A 19881-nucleotide genomic window follows, 5' to 3' on the forward strand; every position below is an offset into this window, starting at 1 on the left:
GGGGCTCTGAGCAGCCTGATCTAGTTAGCGGTGTCCCTGCTCCTGCAGGGGGGTTGGACTAGATGACCTCTAGGGGTCCCTTCCAACCCAAAACATTCTATGATTCTATGATTCTATGAAGTAGAGCTAATTGCGGAGTTTATAGAAGTCTGTGGCTTTAAAGGTTTGGCGAAAGTACATGCAGTTCCTACCAAATCATTGTACTATGAGTAAGAAAAATATCTTTCAAAACTCAGCACATGGACAGAAACAGGCTCAGGAAAAGTTCTAAGCAATATGACTGAAGTTCAGCAAGAGAGAGAAAATGAAGAGTTAAAATGAACTTGTAGGACTGCAGGACAAGCTGTTTTAAGTTTGACCACTATGTTAGTCTTAGAATTTGTAACCTTTTAATGCAAAATTTGAAGACAACTTCAAAATAAATTGAAGGGAAGCTCTTAATCTTAAAGAACAAAAAAAAAAAAAAAAAAAAAAAATCTGCTGTCAAATATACTGCTGGTAAAAATTTGCTTTCTAGTGATTACAATATCCTCTGACCAGTGAAAAACATTCCCTTTGTTCAAGGCCCGGCAGCGCTGCCGCAGGGGCAGTAATTGCCACCAGCCACAGCCCCAGGGCACAGCGGACGCCCTGCAGAGGGCCCCAGGATGAGAGATCCACCATCCCAGCCCAGGGCAAGGGGACTGCATGGTGATGTCCCACCCCACTCCACGCACAGCCACCTTCATGCCCAAAACCAGGTTTCCTAGATTAAGGTTTTCAGTCTGAGTGCTGGATTCCCCAAAACAGGGCTTCCGAAAACAGAGTTTTCTGGGTTCCTATGCAGCTCACAGCGAGACTCAGCTCCTCCAAATATTGGGCCATTCGCCAGAAACCTAAACCTTGGGTATCCAGACTCTCCCTTGAAGATGCTGTTTGGCCTTTATGCGGCAGCCGGACGGAACTTCTCAGGGGACCACCAGCATACTGTGGCAAAAGCACTCTTGCTCCTTCCCCTTTTCATCATGGGGGTGCCTTCTGCATTTTTATGTTCCCGTCTTACTCCTGCAACTGTGGAGTAACTGGGCCATATAATCATGAAAGCAGCACAAAGTCAGAAATCTCTTAGAGAACTAAGGGGTATTTGACAGTATTTATTTTTTAAACTCTACCCACAGCTCTAAAACAAGCTCATTTTTCTTCTGACCATTTCTTCATTGGTTTGTTTTGTTTTGTTTTTTTCCTGACAAGCAAACATCTGAATAGCTAAATCTGCAAGATACGGATATGGGAAGCCACAAATGAGAGTTTTAACACAGCACTTTCAAAGCAGCGGAGTCTCAACAAGCCATGCTCACAGTCGGGAAGCCTATTAAAACCTCCCCAATACTGCAAATTACCAATTGTAGAAACAAAGCATATTTAAAAAAAAAAAAAACACAACCAGGAATACAGCATCACAAAATGCACTTTTTCATTTGTTTTGATAAAGGCAGCTCAGGATATTTCTCAAGGGAGTTGGCAAGTTTTGTCTTGTTTTGTTTTTAATTTAGGCAAGATCTCATATTAACAATGAAGAACACTTTGAAAAAAAATTATTCTTCTGCAATAAAGAACCTTGGTATGACCTTTGCTAACAAATCTTTCTGGAGATGTGGGACGAGATTTAATTTATTAGAAAGCTGTCACTCCAACATAACTCTCAACACTGCTCCCATTGTGGGAACTAAGCACGGAGAAAAATGTCTGTTATATATGTATATACATATAAAGCCCTCTGGCTACAGAGAGGGGATTGATGGACTGATGGGGTTTATGAATGACAGACCCAAACCAGCAAGCCTTGACAGTGTTTGGAAATAAAAATGGCCTTTTATAACAGCACCTTTTTGTCCAGTATTCTCCCGTTGAGCTCTGACGGCTTTGTGAAGGAAATAGAAAATGCTTCTGCTAGGGGAACACATTAATAAATCCTATTTGCCATGGGTAAAGCAGCAGTAAGTTGGTGCATACAGGGCTCATCGGTGCCTGGTGCTCCTCAAACGACCACCTCGGTTTTGGCCCTGTTGGTGCCCAGGATTTCAGAGCAACGGCGAGCGCTGTGGGAGGGAGGGCTCAGCCCTGGGCATGCCCCCAGGGCACCACTTGCTCTCCTGTGCTTTGAGCTTTGCGCTCGCACCAATTTCCATGAAGCCAAAAGCACATACCCTAAGCAAAACGTTCAATGAAGCCCCCACCCCACGCCCAACGGGATGCCTGGCAGGCCTTCCTGCTGGCCTCCCCTTCCAGCAAGAGTAAAATAAACCATTGTTTGAAATCTTGGCAAGAGACATTCGGTACATTGCTGAGGTTGCTGGAGCAGGATCAGCTTACACCAAAGCTTGGGCTGTTTTTGAGAGGAAAAGGATGCACAAACCTATCCAGAGATCATAAGGACCTGGCTTGCAAAGATAGTGCTCATCGATTCACTGCTTTTAAATTCTCTTGTAGAAAGAGATCTAAACATACAGGTCAGAGAGTCAAGAGTGATACATTAATTTGAAGCGCATTTCTCCAGACCACCAGCACTGCTATCAACATCACCAGTCAGGTGCTTAAAATGGGAAAGAGAGCATATACAAATAGAAATTGCTAAAAATGCACTTGAGATGGGATGGTTTCCAGGGCTTCAGTTCTGTGGATGGAGGCAACACAAATGGATCAAGTGCAGGTCCTTGTGGTTCATCAACGTGCAGAACATCATCACCACCTCAAATATGATGGAAGTGCAGATTTGAAGAAGGCAAGGGGTGGATAGCGATCTCAAAACCTCCGGCTCACAGTTGGGAAGCCCATCAAGAGCTTCCAAATATTGCTAGGGACGGATTACAGAAATGTCATCAGCTAGATAACATTCAGGGCTGAGGTGCTGCTGCAAGCTGGAGGCTGCATCCTCTGGCACTTCAGAGGCAGCAGGCTCGCAGCCTCTGCACTCGCAGTTGTCATGGGGGAGGTCAAAACATTTTGGAAGCTGGTGCTGGGGGACATGGGCAGTAGGCAGTGGCACGTGCTGCCTGGCAGGGCTGCTGCTCCCTGGGGCCAGGCAGGACACAGATGGGCAAGGGCTGGGCACGATTCAGGCAGACAGGCTTCTCGGTACCAAATTAAACCACACCATAGACCCTTACCAACATAAGAAAGTCTTAGATGCTGTTACAGCTCTCTTCACTGCTACAAATGTTGATTTAAAGAAGGACAAATACAGCAGAAAATGAAAGGCAAATGAGTGGCGAATGGTGATGCCATGTGCTAGACCTATCCTTTCCTTCAAGGAGAAAAGATAATTTCATCCAGGCACTACACTCAAATGAGCAGTACTGGTATAGCCCGTTATGCTCAGTTCTTACCCAGAATGAGGGTTTGGAAGAGTCATTAAATTTTCTTCCTTTCTTTCCTTTCTTGCCTTCTTTTAATTGACCATGCTATACTTCTACGTTGGATCAGTCCATTAAAACTCGGTATGCGTTCTTAAAAAGCACCTCTGAGACTGAATAACTTGCAATTTTGTGACAGTAAGGGGCAACAGAGCATCGCATGGTTTTAATCATACTCTCCACTAACTGCATGTAAAATTCCGTGTGTCAAACAACTCCAAGCCAGCCATCGCCCTGAAGAAATCAGTTTCTCCTTATGTAAACACATGATTCTGGAAGGAACGGTTATAATCCAGCCACACATTTTATAATCCTGTTTTCCTTTCACAGCATAAATACCCTGGATTGCTGCTCTTTAAAAAACACTGCAGCTCAGTAACTGCAGAAGCTCTGGAGTTAGGAGGGTATTTCCATTTTGACACCTGGACACCACTTAGACTAGTACAAGTCAGAAGAAACTCCACTTAAATGAGTGGAGAACTCTCATTTTAGCCTTAACCACTGCTTCGTACTTTTCCCTGTCCAATCTAGCTGATACTATGTTTGATTCAGGCCTGAAATGTAAACTCAAAGAATACCTAAAAACTGTAATTTTGAAAAATCCGTGTTTCACTCCGATCTCTCACAGCCACATTGAGGTAGTAAGATGATGGCAGCTGAAAGTCAACAGGGAACCAGGGTTACAGAGGATTAGGCAGATGACGGAGGAAAAAAAATAAAATAAAATAAAATAAAAATAATCAAGTGGCACGTTGAGGTAGTAAGACGATGGCAGCTGCAAGTCAACAGGGAACCGGGGTTACAGAGGATTAGGCAGATGAAGGAGGAAAAAAATAAAATAAAATAAAAATAATCAAGTGGCAGATGGAGAATAAGGAACAACTTCAGAACGGTTTGGCAGAAAGGCTCCAGGCCCTGCCGCTGGCCTGAGACAGCAGCGTGCGGGGAGACCCCGCTGCAGCAGACACGTCCCGGGACACCACTCCTTACCCCGAGGAGAATTGGAACAGTTTTTCCTTCCCATCGTTTCTGGCTACGCTCACACCTGCATCATGGTGAGAGGGGCTGCATCACAGGGACTGTCCTGTCTCGTAAAAGCAGCAATCTATGCACAGAAATGTTAAAAACTGCTAACAACAAAACAAACAGCGTGGAGGAACGTCTATTTTAAGTTCCTTCTACTGCAGATGCAAGGCCAAACTCTGCCCTGCCTTAAACCAGAATAAACTCTGAGCAGCTCCACTGCAGCCCTGGGATAAGGTGGGTGCATTTGCATCGCCTGCCCCCACACATGGCCCTCCAGAGTCCGTCCCCCTGGCCCCGTGACAATTTCCATACTCCAAAGACAGGAATTACATTTTCATTCACTTATATGCACGGCGGTGTTCAAACTTGTCACTCAGAAGCAAATACAACTTAAAAAAGCAACCATCCAAAGCCTTTTCCCTTTGTGGTCAGTATAATCAGTAGATTTTTTTTCCTGAAAGAAAATAAGGATATTTTCTGAAAAATCCACTGAAAAATACTGTAATTTCCTCCCTTCTCCTCCCCCAGACTCTCCACCCAAGTAGTATTTTGCATCTGTAACCACACACACGCAGATGAAGAAGCCTCTACTCCTCAGTAAAGCAAGTCCTTAACAAAGGGGAGGTTTTGAGAGAAATGGAGAAACACAGCAACAACATTTCCATGAAAACCTTTTCTTGTTTTTTACCAGCTCTAGTGATAGATGCAAAAGATAAGGAATAGGAATACCACAATGTTTTAGCAAATAAAATAATTTTTCCAACATAAACGAAGGCGCATGGTGGGCTGCATGGATAATTATTATGCTTTGTTACTGAAGCCTCAACTCCTGCACTGCTTCATTGCAGCTCCCAGAGCACAGCATCTTCCTGGTCCCCTTCACAGAGGGATACCTGGCATACTCCTCTTCGCAGATGAACTTGACTAGCTTGGAAAATGCGTATGTCATTTCATGCCCACTTTGCTATCTCCACTTAGGCTTTCTCACTGTCTTGAATGAAAATTTTCATAGAATGAGTGCCGAGGGCTCGATACAGCAGAGGTTTCTGCCACCAGGTGAAGTTCGGATGTTTCTTACAGCCTCATTGTAAAATGAGGGACAATATCAGAGTTCCTCTCCTTTTTCATTTTTAACTCTCTCCAGGATACCAATTAATTCTTTCTCAAATGACCTCAGTGTTTTGGCTCCAACTCCACAAGTCTGTCTCCAAGGCTATCCTTCATGGTTATGAGTTTTCTGACATCTGTGTTAAATTTTATCATGGAATTACTATTCCTTTGTGCCCTCTTGACCTATTTCAGTATATACAATGCTAATTATAAGTCTCCTCCTAATTAAAAATGACTACCACCATATATTTAAATATAACACTTCTATTCTTACCACGACAAATGCAGCAACGCTCCTAATGCTGTAACCTTAGGATACACACTTAAAAGAAGCTGAGCGAGCACATCTTTTTATACAAGCTTAAGAATTTTTTTCCAGACTTTTTTAGCAAGCCTTTATCAGGGAGCTATGCCAGTTATTGTTCTCACCAGCTTCACTGGTTATCTTCTCGAATAAACCCAATGATAATTACGTAGCCTGACTTCACCAATTTATTTTTAACTGAAGCTTTTTTAGATTCCCTTAGTCTGCTTATCTGAGACATGGCTTTATTCCTGTTCTTTAAGTGCTAAAACTTGAATAGCTTCTTTATTCTTCAGTGCCAAATGACGCAATTTCTGTTGTACGCTGTTCAGAGATCATTCTGCCTGGTAGCATGAAGCTGGTGTCTGCAGTGCATCTACAGCTCTTACTGCGACCCTTTAACTACAGATTTCTGCTTTACTGTCAATCATCCTTATGCTTGTGTTTGAAATGCATACCTCAAGTTACTTCTACAAGTAGGGATGTTGCCCATCAGGCGTTTGTAAACTATTTTATGCGCTTACCTGACCCTGTAAGTTGCACAATCCAATGGCTGAGTGAGTATACACCGCAATGATACAAGAGGGATATCAAGATTGATTTGAAAATGGCAACGTAGCAACTTATAGGAACTGCAGTACATCTTTCTCGCAGCTGATTGTTCATTCGTCTCAACTTGAATATATTTGATATAAATTTATACTGCCTTACACAGCCATGGAGATGGCTGTTGGGCTTTATCATACAAAAACTAGCTTTACCTGGCTCCGCACACATTGTCGTTCTCTAGCTGTCGGACGAGGAGCTTGGCTATGGCAGTGAAGCTGTTACTCATGCGGTAGATATCTCTGCTCTGGGTGCCCAAGATGCTCGAGAAGGTGTCAGTGAGACTCTTAATTTCCAGCAACAGAATATGGTGAAATGAGTGCTCCATGTTGGCCAGCTGGTTCACCAAATACATCAGGCATATTCTGGCTCGCTCCTACACAACACAAGGAGATAAAACCAGTTTTAAATAAATTAATTCATTGTTTGCTTGTGTAAGGGAGGTTTGTGTGCGTGCTGCTGATTAAAACACTGTCATCAGGGAATAGTGACTACCCCATGGTAACTAACAAAAGGGCAACTACATCAAAAACAGAGTTTATTTTTGTGTGCTATTGGCATTACATTTATTCCGCTTGGTATTACCCAACCTGGCCTAACATGAGTACACCTAGTCTCCTCCTCAAACCTAGAGACAGAGTCCCTAAAACCTCTTTGAAGGGCCTTGCATTGCTCTAGGGTGGTAGATCGGCCTAGCTCAGTGATCAGAGCACCAGCAGCAGACCTATCTCCTCTTTCATCTTTGATGAGCCTTATGAGCCTGGCCAAGCTACTTCACACACCTATACCCAGTTTCTGTACCCTTTTTTTGCTTTATTATGTGCTGTTTGTGGCAGGCAAACTCTCTTTTAAGGGGCCAAGCGCTCACGCACACTGCTCCAGTTCACAGGGTCTTCTCCCCCAGGGTCTTTCTCCTCATGTCCATACCTGACCTGTTGCACGTTGAGCTTGCAGAGGCACTAGCACAGACACAAACATAGAATAGAATCATAGAATCATTTAGGTTGGAAAAGACCTTGAAGATCATCAAGTCCAACTGTTAACCTAGCACTCCATCCCACCACTAAACCATGTCCCTAAGCACCTCATCTACCCTTCTTTTAAATACCTCCAGGGATGGGGACTCGACCACCTCCCTGAGCAGCCCATTCCAGAGCCTGACAACCCTTTCTGTGAAGAAATTTTTCCTAATGTCCAACCTAAACCTGCCCTAGTGCAACTTCAGACCATTTCCCCTCGTCCTATCGCCCGTTACCAGGGAGAAGAGGCTGACCCCCACATGTCAGAACCTGCCAGCAGACCTCAGCCCAACAGACCCAGCGGCTCAGGTCTGCACTGCTTTGTGGCATTGCATGACCCATGACTGACTGCGGTCTTGTGTCTTCATTACAGCCTCATTGTATTAATGGGCTAATGTCCAGATTTGTGCTTTGTCCATGTTACTCTCCACTCCATAACTGCAAATAATCAAGGGTCGCCAGGCAACTGCAGAGAATTCTGTGTATGCCATTAGCTGTTACAAATACTTTGCCAGGACCAAAGATCTATTTTTCAGACCATAACATGTTTCCCGGTCGCGACTTCCTTTCTGGACCTGTTGGGTGTTGCTGATTTGCTATATTTAGCAGTGTCACCTAAGAGCCTGTCATCACTGGTGCTACTCAGACTCAGCGGGACTCCACCGGCACAGCGTCGGCAGAGGAGCGAGGTGCAGTGGGCCAGAGCGGGGGGACTATCAGCATCTCTTCCTGCTAATGGCAAGGGGTTAAAGTGCCTTGTAAATCACAGGGGTTCTCTCCTTTCACAGCAATTCATTTAGGAGCAATGCTCAGATTAGACTTGTGCCTAACATTGCAACAAAGAGAAGTTTAAAATGAGATTTTGTTTCAAGATCTCATCACACGCGATAAGGCGCTCGCTGGAAGCTGTATCAATCACTGCCAATGCACTGAAGTCTGATATGCCCTCTGTAAGCCAAAGCTTTGCTAGCCAATTTTCAGGGGGATATGATCTCGCCAATTTATCAGCAAGATCACATCCCCCAGAAATTAGGATTAAAGGGGCTGTTTCAGATCATAATATTAAACATGCAAATATTTTCTACCAAAGATACTTTATCATCTCTGCTTGGCGAGGGCACACAATTCCCGTTCCAAATATTTCTGTATGTACATGTACAAATTCGCATACTGAAACAGAAACCCCAAAGATTAAGAGATGCATTAGGGTTTTTCAGTTTTGTTATAATTGTCCTAAATGTATTAGGTTGTACAATCCTAAAAATATCTAAGTGGGAAAAGCAGCAGAGAAAGAGGCAGTTAGCTAACTCAGGTTCTCATATCGGATCCTCCACTGGGAAAGGCTGAGAGAGTTGGGCTTGTTCAGCCTGAAGAAGACTGAGAGGGGACCTCATCAACACATACAAATATCTTAATGGTGGAAGTCACGAGGATGGAGCCAGACTCCTTGCAGTGGTGCCCAGCAACAGGACAAGGGGCAATGGGCACAAACGGAAACATAAGAGGTTTCAGTTGAATATGAGGAAGAACTTCTTTACTCTGAGGGTGACAGAGCACTGGAACAGGCTGCCCGGGGGGGTTGTGGAGTCTCCTTCTCTGGAGATATTCAAAGCCCGCCTGGATGATGCCCTGTGCAACATGCTCTAGGGGAACCTGCTTTAGCAGGAAGGTTGAACTAGATGATCCCCTGAGGTCCCTTCCAACCCTTGCCATTCTGTGATTCTGTAACCTGGTGCAGCTCCACCTCAGTGCAACCCACTTGGTACTCAACAGATTCTTACAGAAATTGGGGGATGTTTTGCTTTTAGAGCCTGTGCTGAAACACAAGCAAAGGTACTTTAGGAAAATAAAAAATTCTCTTCTTCCCAAAGGTCAGAAGAAAAGGAGGGGAAGTCACGTACCATACACATCTGCAAAATGCGGGGCAATACCATTATTACCGCTTCTCTTCTGGGACCACGAAATAGAAGAGAAAAAAATGCTGAAAGTTTGATTCCAAGTACAGCTGGGCCACAAAAATACATGGGGGACTTCAGCAGAACATGGCCCAAGCATCACAAGCACGACATTTTTTGAAGAAAAAGTCAACTTATTTCAAACAAAAGAGGACCTGCTACACCATGCCATGACAAAGATAAATGAGAAAAGCGTATCAGACAAATTGCTTCCCTTCAGCCATATGGGGAAAAACTACAGCTACGTCCTCAGATGGGCTGGGATGGTGTGACTGAATGAGCTTTTTTCTCAATGGCTTGAAAGAGGTTGACTTTTTGGTACATATTCACTAGTTTATTTGGAAGACAATCCTCCCTCCAAGAGATAAACACAGGCTCAATTAACATTTAAAACACATTTTTGTTTCCTAAACAAACTGTGCAGTAGACATAACTGGAAGAGAAGTTTTGACCATTTTCATGTCACTTTGATCCAGCTGGAGTGTCTCCAGCCATGCTGAAATGCTGCTACTCGCCTGGAGTGAGGTTAAAGAACAATAAACTCTACTGAGTAATATAATATGTAACTGTTATAAAAAAAAAAAAATACAGCAAAATAGCTCAACATGAAAGCAGTCATTATCCCTGCCACAGTTTTTATCCAAAAATTTTCAGAAAGTCTGTTTGGATATACATAACCCATTGTTATTTTAACAATGCTTATTTTATGTATTCATGGATTTTTTCATAAGCATCCCTTGCATTTTATGGCATTACATCTGCCAGTAGGTGAAGATCTAAAATACAAGCAATGAGGCGTGGCAAAGTATTTCACTTTATCTTAAAATCAGGCTCAGGAGACTATAAAAGAGATCACAAGGCTTTCACAAGTAACTCCGATTTCCAGGTGGTTCAAAACATACAGTTATTGAAAAAAAAAATTTATTAAAATGTTCGATTGACCTATGCCCCAAGGTGGCGTTTTGCTTTGCACAGATTTATGGTTAAGGGACAAGTTCTGATTTCAACTTCACCCATGAGACTGTCTCTGACATCAACAGAAGCGGTGCGTATAAACAAGGGGGCAACCTTTGAAAGAAAGGGATCTCTTTTCAGCCAAACCTCTCATCTCTCCAGGGGTCTGTCTGAACTGCCAAGGTGGAGAGTGCAGTTCAGTGAAAGCACAAGAGGTTGCTTCTAGAAGCCAGCAGAAAGGATTTTCTGCTCTTATCTGCAATCTATACCATAAAGAGCCGAGCCTCAGTCCTTGCCATCTCTTTTCCCCAAGTAAACCACCTGGTGAAACAAAATGTCAATGAATAAAACTCCAACCCTACCATTGCCGTTTCATTTCCCGCTTGTTTTGCTTGGCCAGGAAGGGGATGTTGATGCTGATTCATGTCTATAAGTAAGAACCAGCAGCATATCTGTAACATGGCTCCGTCACAGGGAAAGGAGGATGGGGAGAAGTGACAACAGAGGTTTTCAGGAAGGCATTGCCATGGCAGGCTATGAGACGAGACCGTCAGCAGTGCATGTGTCTGCAGCGACCATTTTGCTGCTTGAGCGTTTCTACTTGGACCTGACCTAAATAAATTATCTGGTTATGGTAACGCTTTGCAACTTATCAGTTACGCTCAGATCAGAGTATTATTTTAATTCTTTCTTGTGGGTGCACTCATTGTGCACTGAGCCTTTAAGATCGGTCCAGCTTTTATGATGCCAGATGTGTTTCTGCTTATTTTATCGCGGGCTGATTGTCTGCATTGCAGTGAGTGATGCCCCATACAACAGTGAAATCCATAGCATTTTTTTTTTCCTTTCAAGAAGCCTGATCTGCATGGGAACATCTAGAGACATGACCTGTCTCTTGGCTCACGAAGAGGGGGGACAAAATCTGCACAATTAACTTGCCGGAGTAAAACAAACAAAACCCTTACAAGGGAAAAGGACTATGAGAGATGCACCATGTTACTAAACACACAAGAGCCACAGGACCCTTCAGTCACCACATCTGGTCTGATGCAACCCCAGGCAATTGTGGACCAACAAATGTACTGCCAAAGCAGCTCCTCATACCCCCACAAAACTGTGGGCCACAAAGCACTCAAGGCTCCTGAAATAAAATAAAAAAATCCTTAGGGTAAAGAGACAAAACTCACAAGTAGAAGGTGAGAGAAAGACCATCAGTTATAAAGTCTGTCAAGGGAGAGGGAGCTTGCTATGTGAAGATGCCCAGGTGATGAAGGGCATCACAGAAGAAGCAAAAGCCCCACGAAACAAAAGGATTCCAGAGGGACAAACCAGGAAACTTTAAGCTCCCTCCCTTCCTCCCCACCCCCCCAACTCTATCATAAGTTTTGCACCCAAAATGGTAACTAGCCTTGGCTCCAGCGTGAAATGACAGCCATCAACCAAGCACATTTTAAAGCTCTTTCTGCACCATTTTTACCAGAGGGAATAACTGGCCTGGCAGCTTGGCACTGCCAGAAGTACATCCAAACCTTTTGGGAGCACCAGCAACACAGAGGCATGGCTCCTCGCTCAGGAAAGGGCAGGAGGCACCAGGTCTTCCAGCAGAGAGCAGCAGTGCTAGACTGCTCATGGGCAGGGCTGGGGCAGCCATGGCAATGCAGACGATGCCTGACACCTACTTGCTCCTCAGGATGCTCCAAAGCTCCTGTGTATTGTGCTTGGACCTCACCTGGAGAGTTTGCCTTTGTTTTCACACTAAGATGTTCTCCCTGGCTCGAGCCTGAGTGTTAAGAGCCTCTTTTTTCTGCCACCTCAGCTCCTCTGCCCAGCACAGAGGAGACAGGACAGAATGGGGACAACCTCCAGAGAATATCCAGTGGTGAGGTTTCAACATGTGTAACCTGCATCCAAATGACACCATTGTGCAAGCCTGGCACTGACATCGGGAGCCTCACGGATGGATATGGCTCAAAGGTGATCGTAGAAACAAAATCAAGTCACTGGTAGTTACCTGCACATTTCAGTCAGGGCAGATCTTCCATAATTCAGATATTTTTTAGAAAACAAGAGAGGAGAGGAGCCATTTGTCTCATGCTGGGAAGTTTACTTCTGCCACCCTTTGCATGTTGCTTTTACCAATGTTTTTGAGTATCTAGTGAAAGATCTCCCGAATGCCACTAAAACAGAGCCCACTACAAACAAATGAAAAGCGTGCCATCCCTCCAAACACGCAGCAGTCGTGGCGGCAGAGCGGGCTGGAATGCAGTCTGCTGCTAAGTCAGCAGCTTCTTAGAAAAATAAAACATATGACATGGGACATGATGCCAGTTACTCGACACTTACAAGAGATTGGAGATCATTCAATGCAAGCTTGCCCAGGCTGCATGTGTAACACTTGGTAGCTACGTGTATCTGCACAAACCAACAGATTAAAAAATATAAGGAGAAAATGTTCTGCAAATTATTTCTTTGTAAACTTTACTGTAGTCAATAATTTCCAACAATACATGAAATACAACATGTCCAGTTGGTTCCTTGCTTATTCTTGGCATTGGTATAAAACAATAACAACAACAAAAGGCAAAATAAGTTCAGTCCCTTCTAAGTAGCAGAACAGATCAGAAAAGGGGCCTCAGAGACACTCACATGGGAAGAGCTGGTTCAACACGCTAAAATACAGAATCCAAATTAAATCCTTAAATTCTGATCCCAGCTGTGCTCATTTGAGGATTAGCTAGTTATATGCTGTGAAGCTTCTAGGAAATGTTGATTCTTAAGTACTAAACACAGAACTAAATGTGGTCAGCTGCAGCTCTTATAAAGGTAAATTCTGCTGGGGTGATGTATGTAAACAAGGAGAGAACAACAAACTTCATTTGGTTTACAGTCTTCAATGTGCTTTTGACTTCTTCCCCCACCCCCTGCAACAGAAATGAGATTTACAAAGCCAAACCAAATCTGTTTCTGATTCTTACAAGATAAATTGCATTTTAAACTAATATAAAGCTCAAGATCAGCAGAACTAGCAAGTGTAGTGTCTTCCTGTGCTGTACCCACAGCAATCAGACACCCGTCGCCCAGCCAACAGACAAGTGCCAAAGGAGAAAGGATTGGCCTTATTGCAACAAGTGAAATAAGACTTGGACAACAATTCTGAATTACTAAAAAGGTTGTGCAAAGGAAAATTTCCACTTAAAATTCCCTGCATTTCTCAAGTGTTTTGTTTTACCTTCAGCGACACGTAACGGGGCATAACACACCCTAAAGCCCTGTGATGGCTTTGCCTGACGTGCCTGCACCATTGAGTTGCACTGCCAATCCTTCATCCAGCAGAGCTGTTGCCCAAATGCACCGACAGCTGCCGGCGAGCTGTGGTACAGGGTGCAGAGCCTAACCCTCCAACGATGCCCACTCCTGAGATTTAAGGGACTAACTTGGTTAGGAGCCAAAAGAAACTATTCTCTCTGGAGACAAAAGCCTCTCTGGAGATTCTCCAGTGACCACTATTGTTGATGCGAGCACATCATTATCTGTATCTAAACAAGTAAACAGAAGAACTGTCATCTTAAAAGTGAAAGATGAATATGTGGAGAATTTTCCCCCACACAGCAGAACAACTCAACTTTTCTCCCCTCCTCCCTCCAAACCGGCCTACAGCAGAGTCAAAGGAAGGACAACCAAAAACTCTGATGCAGAAAGGCAAAACCTACAGTGAAATCTCTCACCTTTATGCAGACAAACTCCAGTTTACTTAGTGCAAATTTTGCCTCAAGGATCACTGAAAGGACATGGAAACTGCAGGATTCAGCTCTTTGCTGAAATAAATTATCCAGGTTACTGTATGGCAGGCATCAGTGCCACACTTCAGCAAATGGTTAGATTTATTACAGACCATTCATTTTCTGTTTTATAATTGAGTTTTGTCACAGCCATAAAAATTTGAATTATTTACCAGAAACATTTTGAGTTCAGCAGAATATTATTTTTACCTTTACAGAATCGTGATTTGAGGCAGAAAGAAAATGTCTATCAGCAGTGGTGAAAGACACATAAGTTCATACAAGGGAATGAAAATAAAATCTCGTTAAAAATCATGATGTGTTACAAGTAAGTCTAACCAGTTTGGTGTCCTCAGGACACCCAAGGTCTTGAGCAATCAGGTAGTTTACGAGTGCATGGTCATAATCTCCTCCAGGCTGCATTTTTAGGATCTGGGGATAGCAGCAGGGTCAGATGAATCTCGTTGGGGTCTAAGGCATTTCCCAGTCCCAGCGGGACAGGGCTAACATCAGATCTTCATGAGCAGCATACCTCACTGCTGGGGATGCAGGGGTCTTTGGGCCGCTCATGGGAGCTGGTATTTTGGGGAGGGCAGAGGGCTCTGGGACCTGATTGCTGCCTGACTCTTTCTGTACACGCTGTGTGTTTGAGTCTGTTCATGGCACCTGGATTAGGTGAATGTCTCTCCCACATCCAGACCGCACATTTATAACTAAAGCAAAAACTTCAGTGCAAATTCATTATGTTGCCATAAAACTCCCATAATTTTTTAGGAGCTTGTCACTGTAAATCCTTTTTAGACATAATGTTCCCATTGAGTCAGATCCCAAACCAAGATGTTCTTGTGATGAGGCTTGAGCCCAGCATCACCACTGAGTGTTTTCATTATAAAGACATTCATCTGAAGTATCCAATCAACTATGGCTACAAAGCCAAAATACCTGGATTACACTATACGAGGAAGTCCATATTTCACTGCACAATTACCACATTCCTGTACGATATCATACAAAGGGTGTGCAAAATATGTTTTCCTTTTCCTCTGCCTTTCATTGCACATACAGGTACATTGCAACGTAACTTAGCTAAGCCCTTGGAATAATGACAATTATATGCTTTTATCAAATAGGTGTTTTAGCCATTCCGTAAAAAGACAATTTATATAAACAGAACATACATGTGCATATAACAAAAATAATAATTTTTATATATATTTACAGTTATGAGAATTTAAATATTTATCTTTTTCATGCTCACTAATGTCTTCTAGAAAGTTTCTTTCTTTCCCACTAACCTGAACCCCATTTCTGCAGAGCCCCTTTACTATGTGACTGTTCCTTGAGTAGAAGATTGAAGGGCAGTCTCAGGCACTAGAATACCACATCTGATTTTTGTGGTACTTGCTCTCCTAGCCATACTGGTATTATGGTCTAGACCTATCAAGGTCTTATGACCAGGAACATGTTCTGGTAGGGCAGCCTGGTTACTTGTGAAGAAAGGAATACTTAGATGTATTACTTTATACAATATTTAGGGACAAAAAAAAAAAAAAAACCAAACCCAAAAGACAAGACAAACCCATACCCATATTTGATTAACTTGAGGGACCAAAAGGACAAAAGGTCACTTACCATACCTTTTAAATGTCTGTCTTTCCACCTGTTGGAGAAGACAAGGGCTTTGGGTGGGACTAAGGGGACCTGAGATTTTTGGCTAGTTTGTTTTTTGGGGTATTTTTCTAATTCGAAGGGAAATTTCTTAGTGTATTTAGGAATTTATGTAACTACTTTTGACCAGCTCAGAATCATAATCTGAGTTGGACAGAGGTGTAGGCAGAATCACCATTCAGCTTCCAAGTCCCTGGAAGAGCTTGACAAGGAAAGGAGGAAAAAGACCTGTAAAAAGCGGTGGAGGCAATGGTGGAAGGAAATTAAAAGGAGAGGCAAGGAGTTTGATGTGGTAACTTTACCTTTAAAGCTAAAATTACTTTCCACCACACTCAAATCCTTTTTACCACACACACAATGTTCACTTGGCCGCACTCTCTTTATGGAAAAAAAAAAAAAAAAACCAAACCCAAAAAAACCACAAACCAAAAACCAACCCAACCTAAACACCGACCAACCAACTTCTGTTGTTTTTAAACTTACCTCATCAATATGTCCAACAGCTCCAAAGATCTTTGCTGTTTGCCCAATCAAACTTGGAAGACTCTCACCAATTTCTTTCAGCATCGGAAGAAAAGTGGCTAAGGCTGTTGGTTCATAGCTGGATATTTCTGTAAGTATGTTTAGAATAATGTCGCTATGGTTGGGGTCTCTCAGGTGTCCAAAGACAAATTGTGAATATATTTTTAACTGTGAATACATATAACCAAAAGAGATATTGCACACTGGAGTGATAAAAATAAAACACTAGACTTTGATTTAGTAAAATAGTTTTCCACCCTTGCTGACCTTTGCACAGAGCTATTGCTGAGGTCAATCGAAGTTCAGCTCAACATATGGAATAAGGGTAAGCTGTAGCCTCGAGATATTGTAGTTATGCATATGGAAGTAAGGAAATGCCCCAAAAGACAAAAAACCACCTCACCAAATATTTCCCTTGCTCTGGGCCAGTCCTATACTTTTTTGATTAAAACAGACTTAGCCTTCCCCAATGATAGAGTAAATTAAAGTACTAGTAGAAATTTTTTGTTTCCACCGGAAACTAAATAACATGACAAGGTTAATAGCTGGAACAGAGGTAAAAATAAGAGGCAAGATCCTCATTGCACAAAAAAAATGCTGTAGGCAAGTTGTCTTGTAACAACACAATTTTCAAGAGGCTGAGGGTGTAGTCCTTAAAACCATCTCACAAACAGGACACAGTGTATACAACTATCTACTGAATGATTATTTTTCATATAAACACATGTACGCTAATACAACTCTGAGTCAGTGAAACCATTGCATCTGTGTAAAATACGTTTCAACACAGAAACAGGGCATAAAGTGACCCATTATTCTGTTATTTTTTTGTGGATTATCCCTTTTAGCAAGTCAATACCTATTGCTCCAGCAAAATACTGCAGGTGGGTGGCTGAATAAATTGTTAATAGTAATAAATGATAACAATAGTAATCACAATAATACAAAGCAACTTCAGGCACGCGTGGAGCCCCACAACAGGCAGCAGTGCCCCCTGGCCCCCTCCAGCTGCCAAGTCCCTTGCTTCCCAAAGCAGCTCTACTTCACCAGGGACTGTGTATTACGATAAAGTTTCCTTGGCTACCTGGGGAAAGACACTAACTATTGTTGATTCTTCTTTTCCAAAGATTTTATTAATTTCATACATTCACAAAGCAGGTAGTTTTGTGCCTTGTTCTAATGCACTGAGTGCTGTCAATGACATGCAATTTCCAAAGCATATTTTGCCTTAGTTAACCTATCTCTATCTCATGCCTAATCAATTCCTAACTCATTTGGATTTTCCTTGATACATAATTTAATACAGTTCATATATTCTAAGGGAAACATAGTTATGGGAATTCATACTCAGCTGACAGAGGAAGAGCCAAAAAAGTAGAAAACTGTTTTAACACAAACATTTTGGTCCAGCAGAGTCATTGTTATGTTCTCTTTAAGATTAGATGGAGAATTTGGAATGAAATTAAAGAATTCACGGGGAAGTAATGTAGGAAAGCACTGTCGTGCATGTCATGGGACTCCTCACTGTTCGGAGAGCATCTAAGAGACAGACCTTGCCAAGTCATCTAAAACAAATAAACTTCTCCAAAAGGAGGTGCAGCAGTAAGATCTTCCAAACACAGTTTTACCCCTAGTTCTTTTTTCCTAGCCACGATCTGGAAGAGCCTGAGGAGGTGGTGTTTTTCAGCTTGATCCAGCTGAGCCATCAGCGCCACCAGCTCCCTCAGATGCAGGTTTATCGGCTGCGGTTGCTTCTCGTACAGAGCAGGCAGGACACGCAACAGCATCGAGTTCCCTGAGAACAGAGCAAAGGAGAGGCCAGCGACTTAGTGTCAATTGGTACCCTACAGCTGCAGAGAGCCCTAGAAAATCAGCATGCACCTGGAGACATCCATTTTTAAGAATCTTCAGTACAAACCCAGGGAGGCATAAAACACACTATAGAAAAAAATATAGGCTGGGCCAAGAAGACAAATAAATAACCTAAATAGAATGAATCGTTGCGGGTGTAATAACGTAGGTGTAAAAAAAAATGAAAATCCTATTAATTATAATTTTCATTCTCAAGTACAATATCATGAGTGGTCTGCTTAAAGAGCTTTCAAATTTGGATGGTACTCTGTTGAGTGCTGGAGCAAACTAAGTGTGATATAAATTAAGCAAAACAAAAAAATAAAAAGAAGGCTAGAAAGCACATAAAAACTATATTTCTCCTTTGTCGAGATTCAGACTTTGACTTAAATAAGTAGCATATGGAAAGAATAGTTGGTTATTAAGAGAACTAAATGTGCATGACAGTAAATTTGCACATAAATAGTTAAGGATGCCATTTCCAGGAATAGAAAGGAGCCAGAGAGAGTCAACTGCAGACAGACAAAGATATGCAAAACCCTCTCTCGCACATTTTCTTAAGATGTCTGTGCATAATTCAATTTGAAGCCCAGGCTCATACCAAAATATATAACTTCACATTGCTGTACATGCCTGCCTCAATATATTTAAGTTTCACTTGAACAACATATGGAAAACATCTGCCTATTGCAATGAAGTATGGCTCCTTTTTGTAAACCCTTGAAAGTCCTTAAGGTCTTTTTGGATTTGATTTCCAATAGGAACTAGCACTCTGGCCTGCTGCTTTTTCTCCCATTTAAATCTGAGCCTTACAATTTTGGAAGATAAGCAGGTCGCTTCATGGATGGCAGCAAAAGGATATATGGGTCAGACTGGACCACATCATGCTCTTGCCAGATACAGAAAATGCACCCCAAGACACCGTTAGGTCTTGCAACATCACCTCTGAGCCAAGTAACTAACAAGTAATTCATTGCAGGTTCAGACAACTTTTAGTGGAACAGCTTGTAATGATCCCCAAGGGGTCCTTATGCTTCGGAGGAGTGCCTCCACGCTATTCAACCAGCCACACTTCTGCATCCTATCCTGAAGCATTTATTCTGCTTGAAGAATTGCTGCTTCTCCTTGAAGGCAGCTCTGAGCCCTCCGTACAACCACTGCCGTCCTGAAGGCAAGGTTCAGACCCCACCTCTACTCCCATAGACACAGCAAACGTCTGTCTTGTTTTGTTCTAGATACAAAGCACAAAGGCCAGTTGCAAAGGCAAGATATTTGCTGATTAATTACCCTAAACAGATTAGCAAGCTGTTCAGTTCTGGCCATTTTGTAGCCACATTCTTTGTGCAAATTTCTTCCTGATGTTACAGGCGAGTCTGTAAAAAAAAAAAGTGACTTTTTTTTTTTTTTTTTTTTTAAAAATTTGTCACTAATGTACCACGGGATTCATGCAAAGCACCAATTCACCCAAAGTTAGAACTACAATGGTGAGAGGATGTATTTGCTTGGACTTTTCTCGACTCACATTTGAGTTTGAAATTGAACAATTTTGTAACCGAATACACTAAAAATTTTTTTCTTCATAGAATCATAGAATCATAGAATGTTTTGGGTTGGAAGGGACCCCTAGAGGTCATCTAGTCCAACCCCCCTGCAGGAGCAGGGACACTGCTAACTAGATCAGGTTGCTCAGAGCCC

General features: G+C 42.6%; 1 protein-coding gene across 2 annotated transcripts in view; it reads right to left on the reverse strand.

Moving 5' to 3' along the window:
* VEPH1 (ventricular zone expressed PH domain containing 1) overlaps positions 1-19881 on the reverse strand; it is an 86243-nt gene that overhangs the window by 46397 nt on the left and 19965 nt on the right. For both annotated transcript variants that reach the window (XM_009634431.1, XM_009634430.1), the window contains exons 4-7: positions 17964-18130; positions 16731-16733; positions 16297-16503; positions 6594-6814 (exon numbers count right to left, since the gene is read on the reverse strand). In XM_009634431.1, the coding sequence (XP_009632726.1) occupies positions 6594-6814; positions 16297-16503; positions 16731-16733; positions 17964-18130 (598 nt within the window). The remainder of the gene's footprint in view (positions 1-6593; positions 6815-16296; positions 16504-16730; positions 16734-17963; positions 18131-19881) is intronic.

The sequence above is a fragment of the Egretta garzetta genome, unplaced genomic scaffold (genome assembly GCF_000687185.1).
Source record: "Egretta garzetta isolate BGI_Z169 unplaced genomic scaffold, ASM68718v1 scaffold172, whole genome shotgun sequence".
Lineage (NCBI taxonomy): Eukaryota > Metazoa > Chordata > Aves > Pelecaniformes > Ardeidae > Egretta > Egretta garzetta.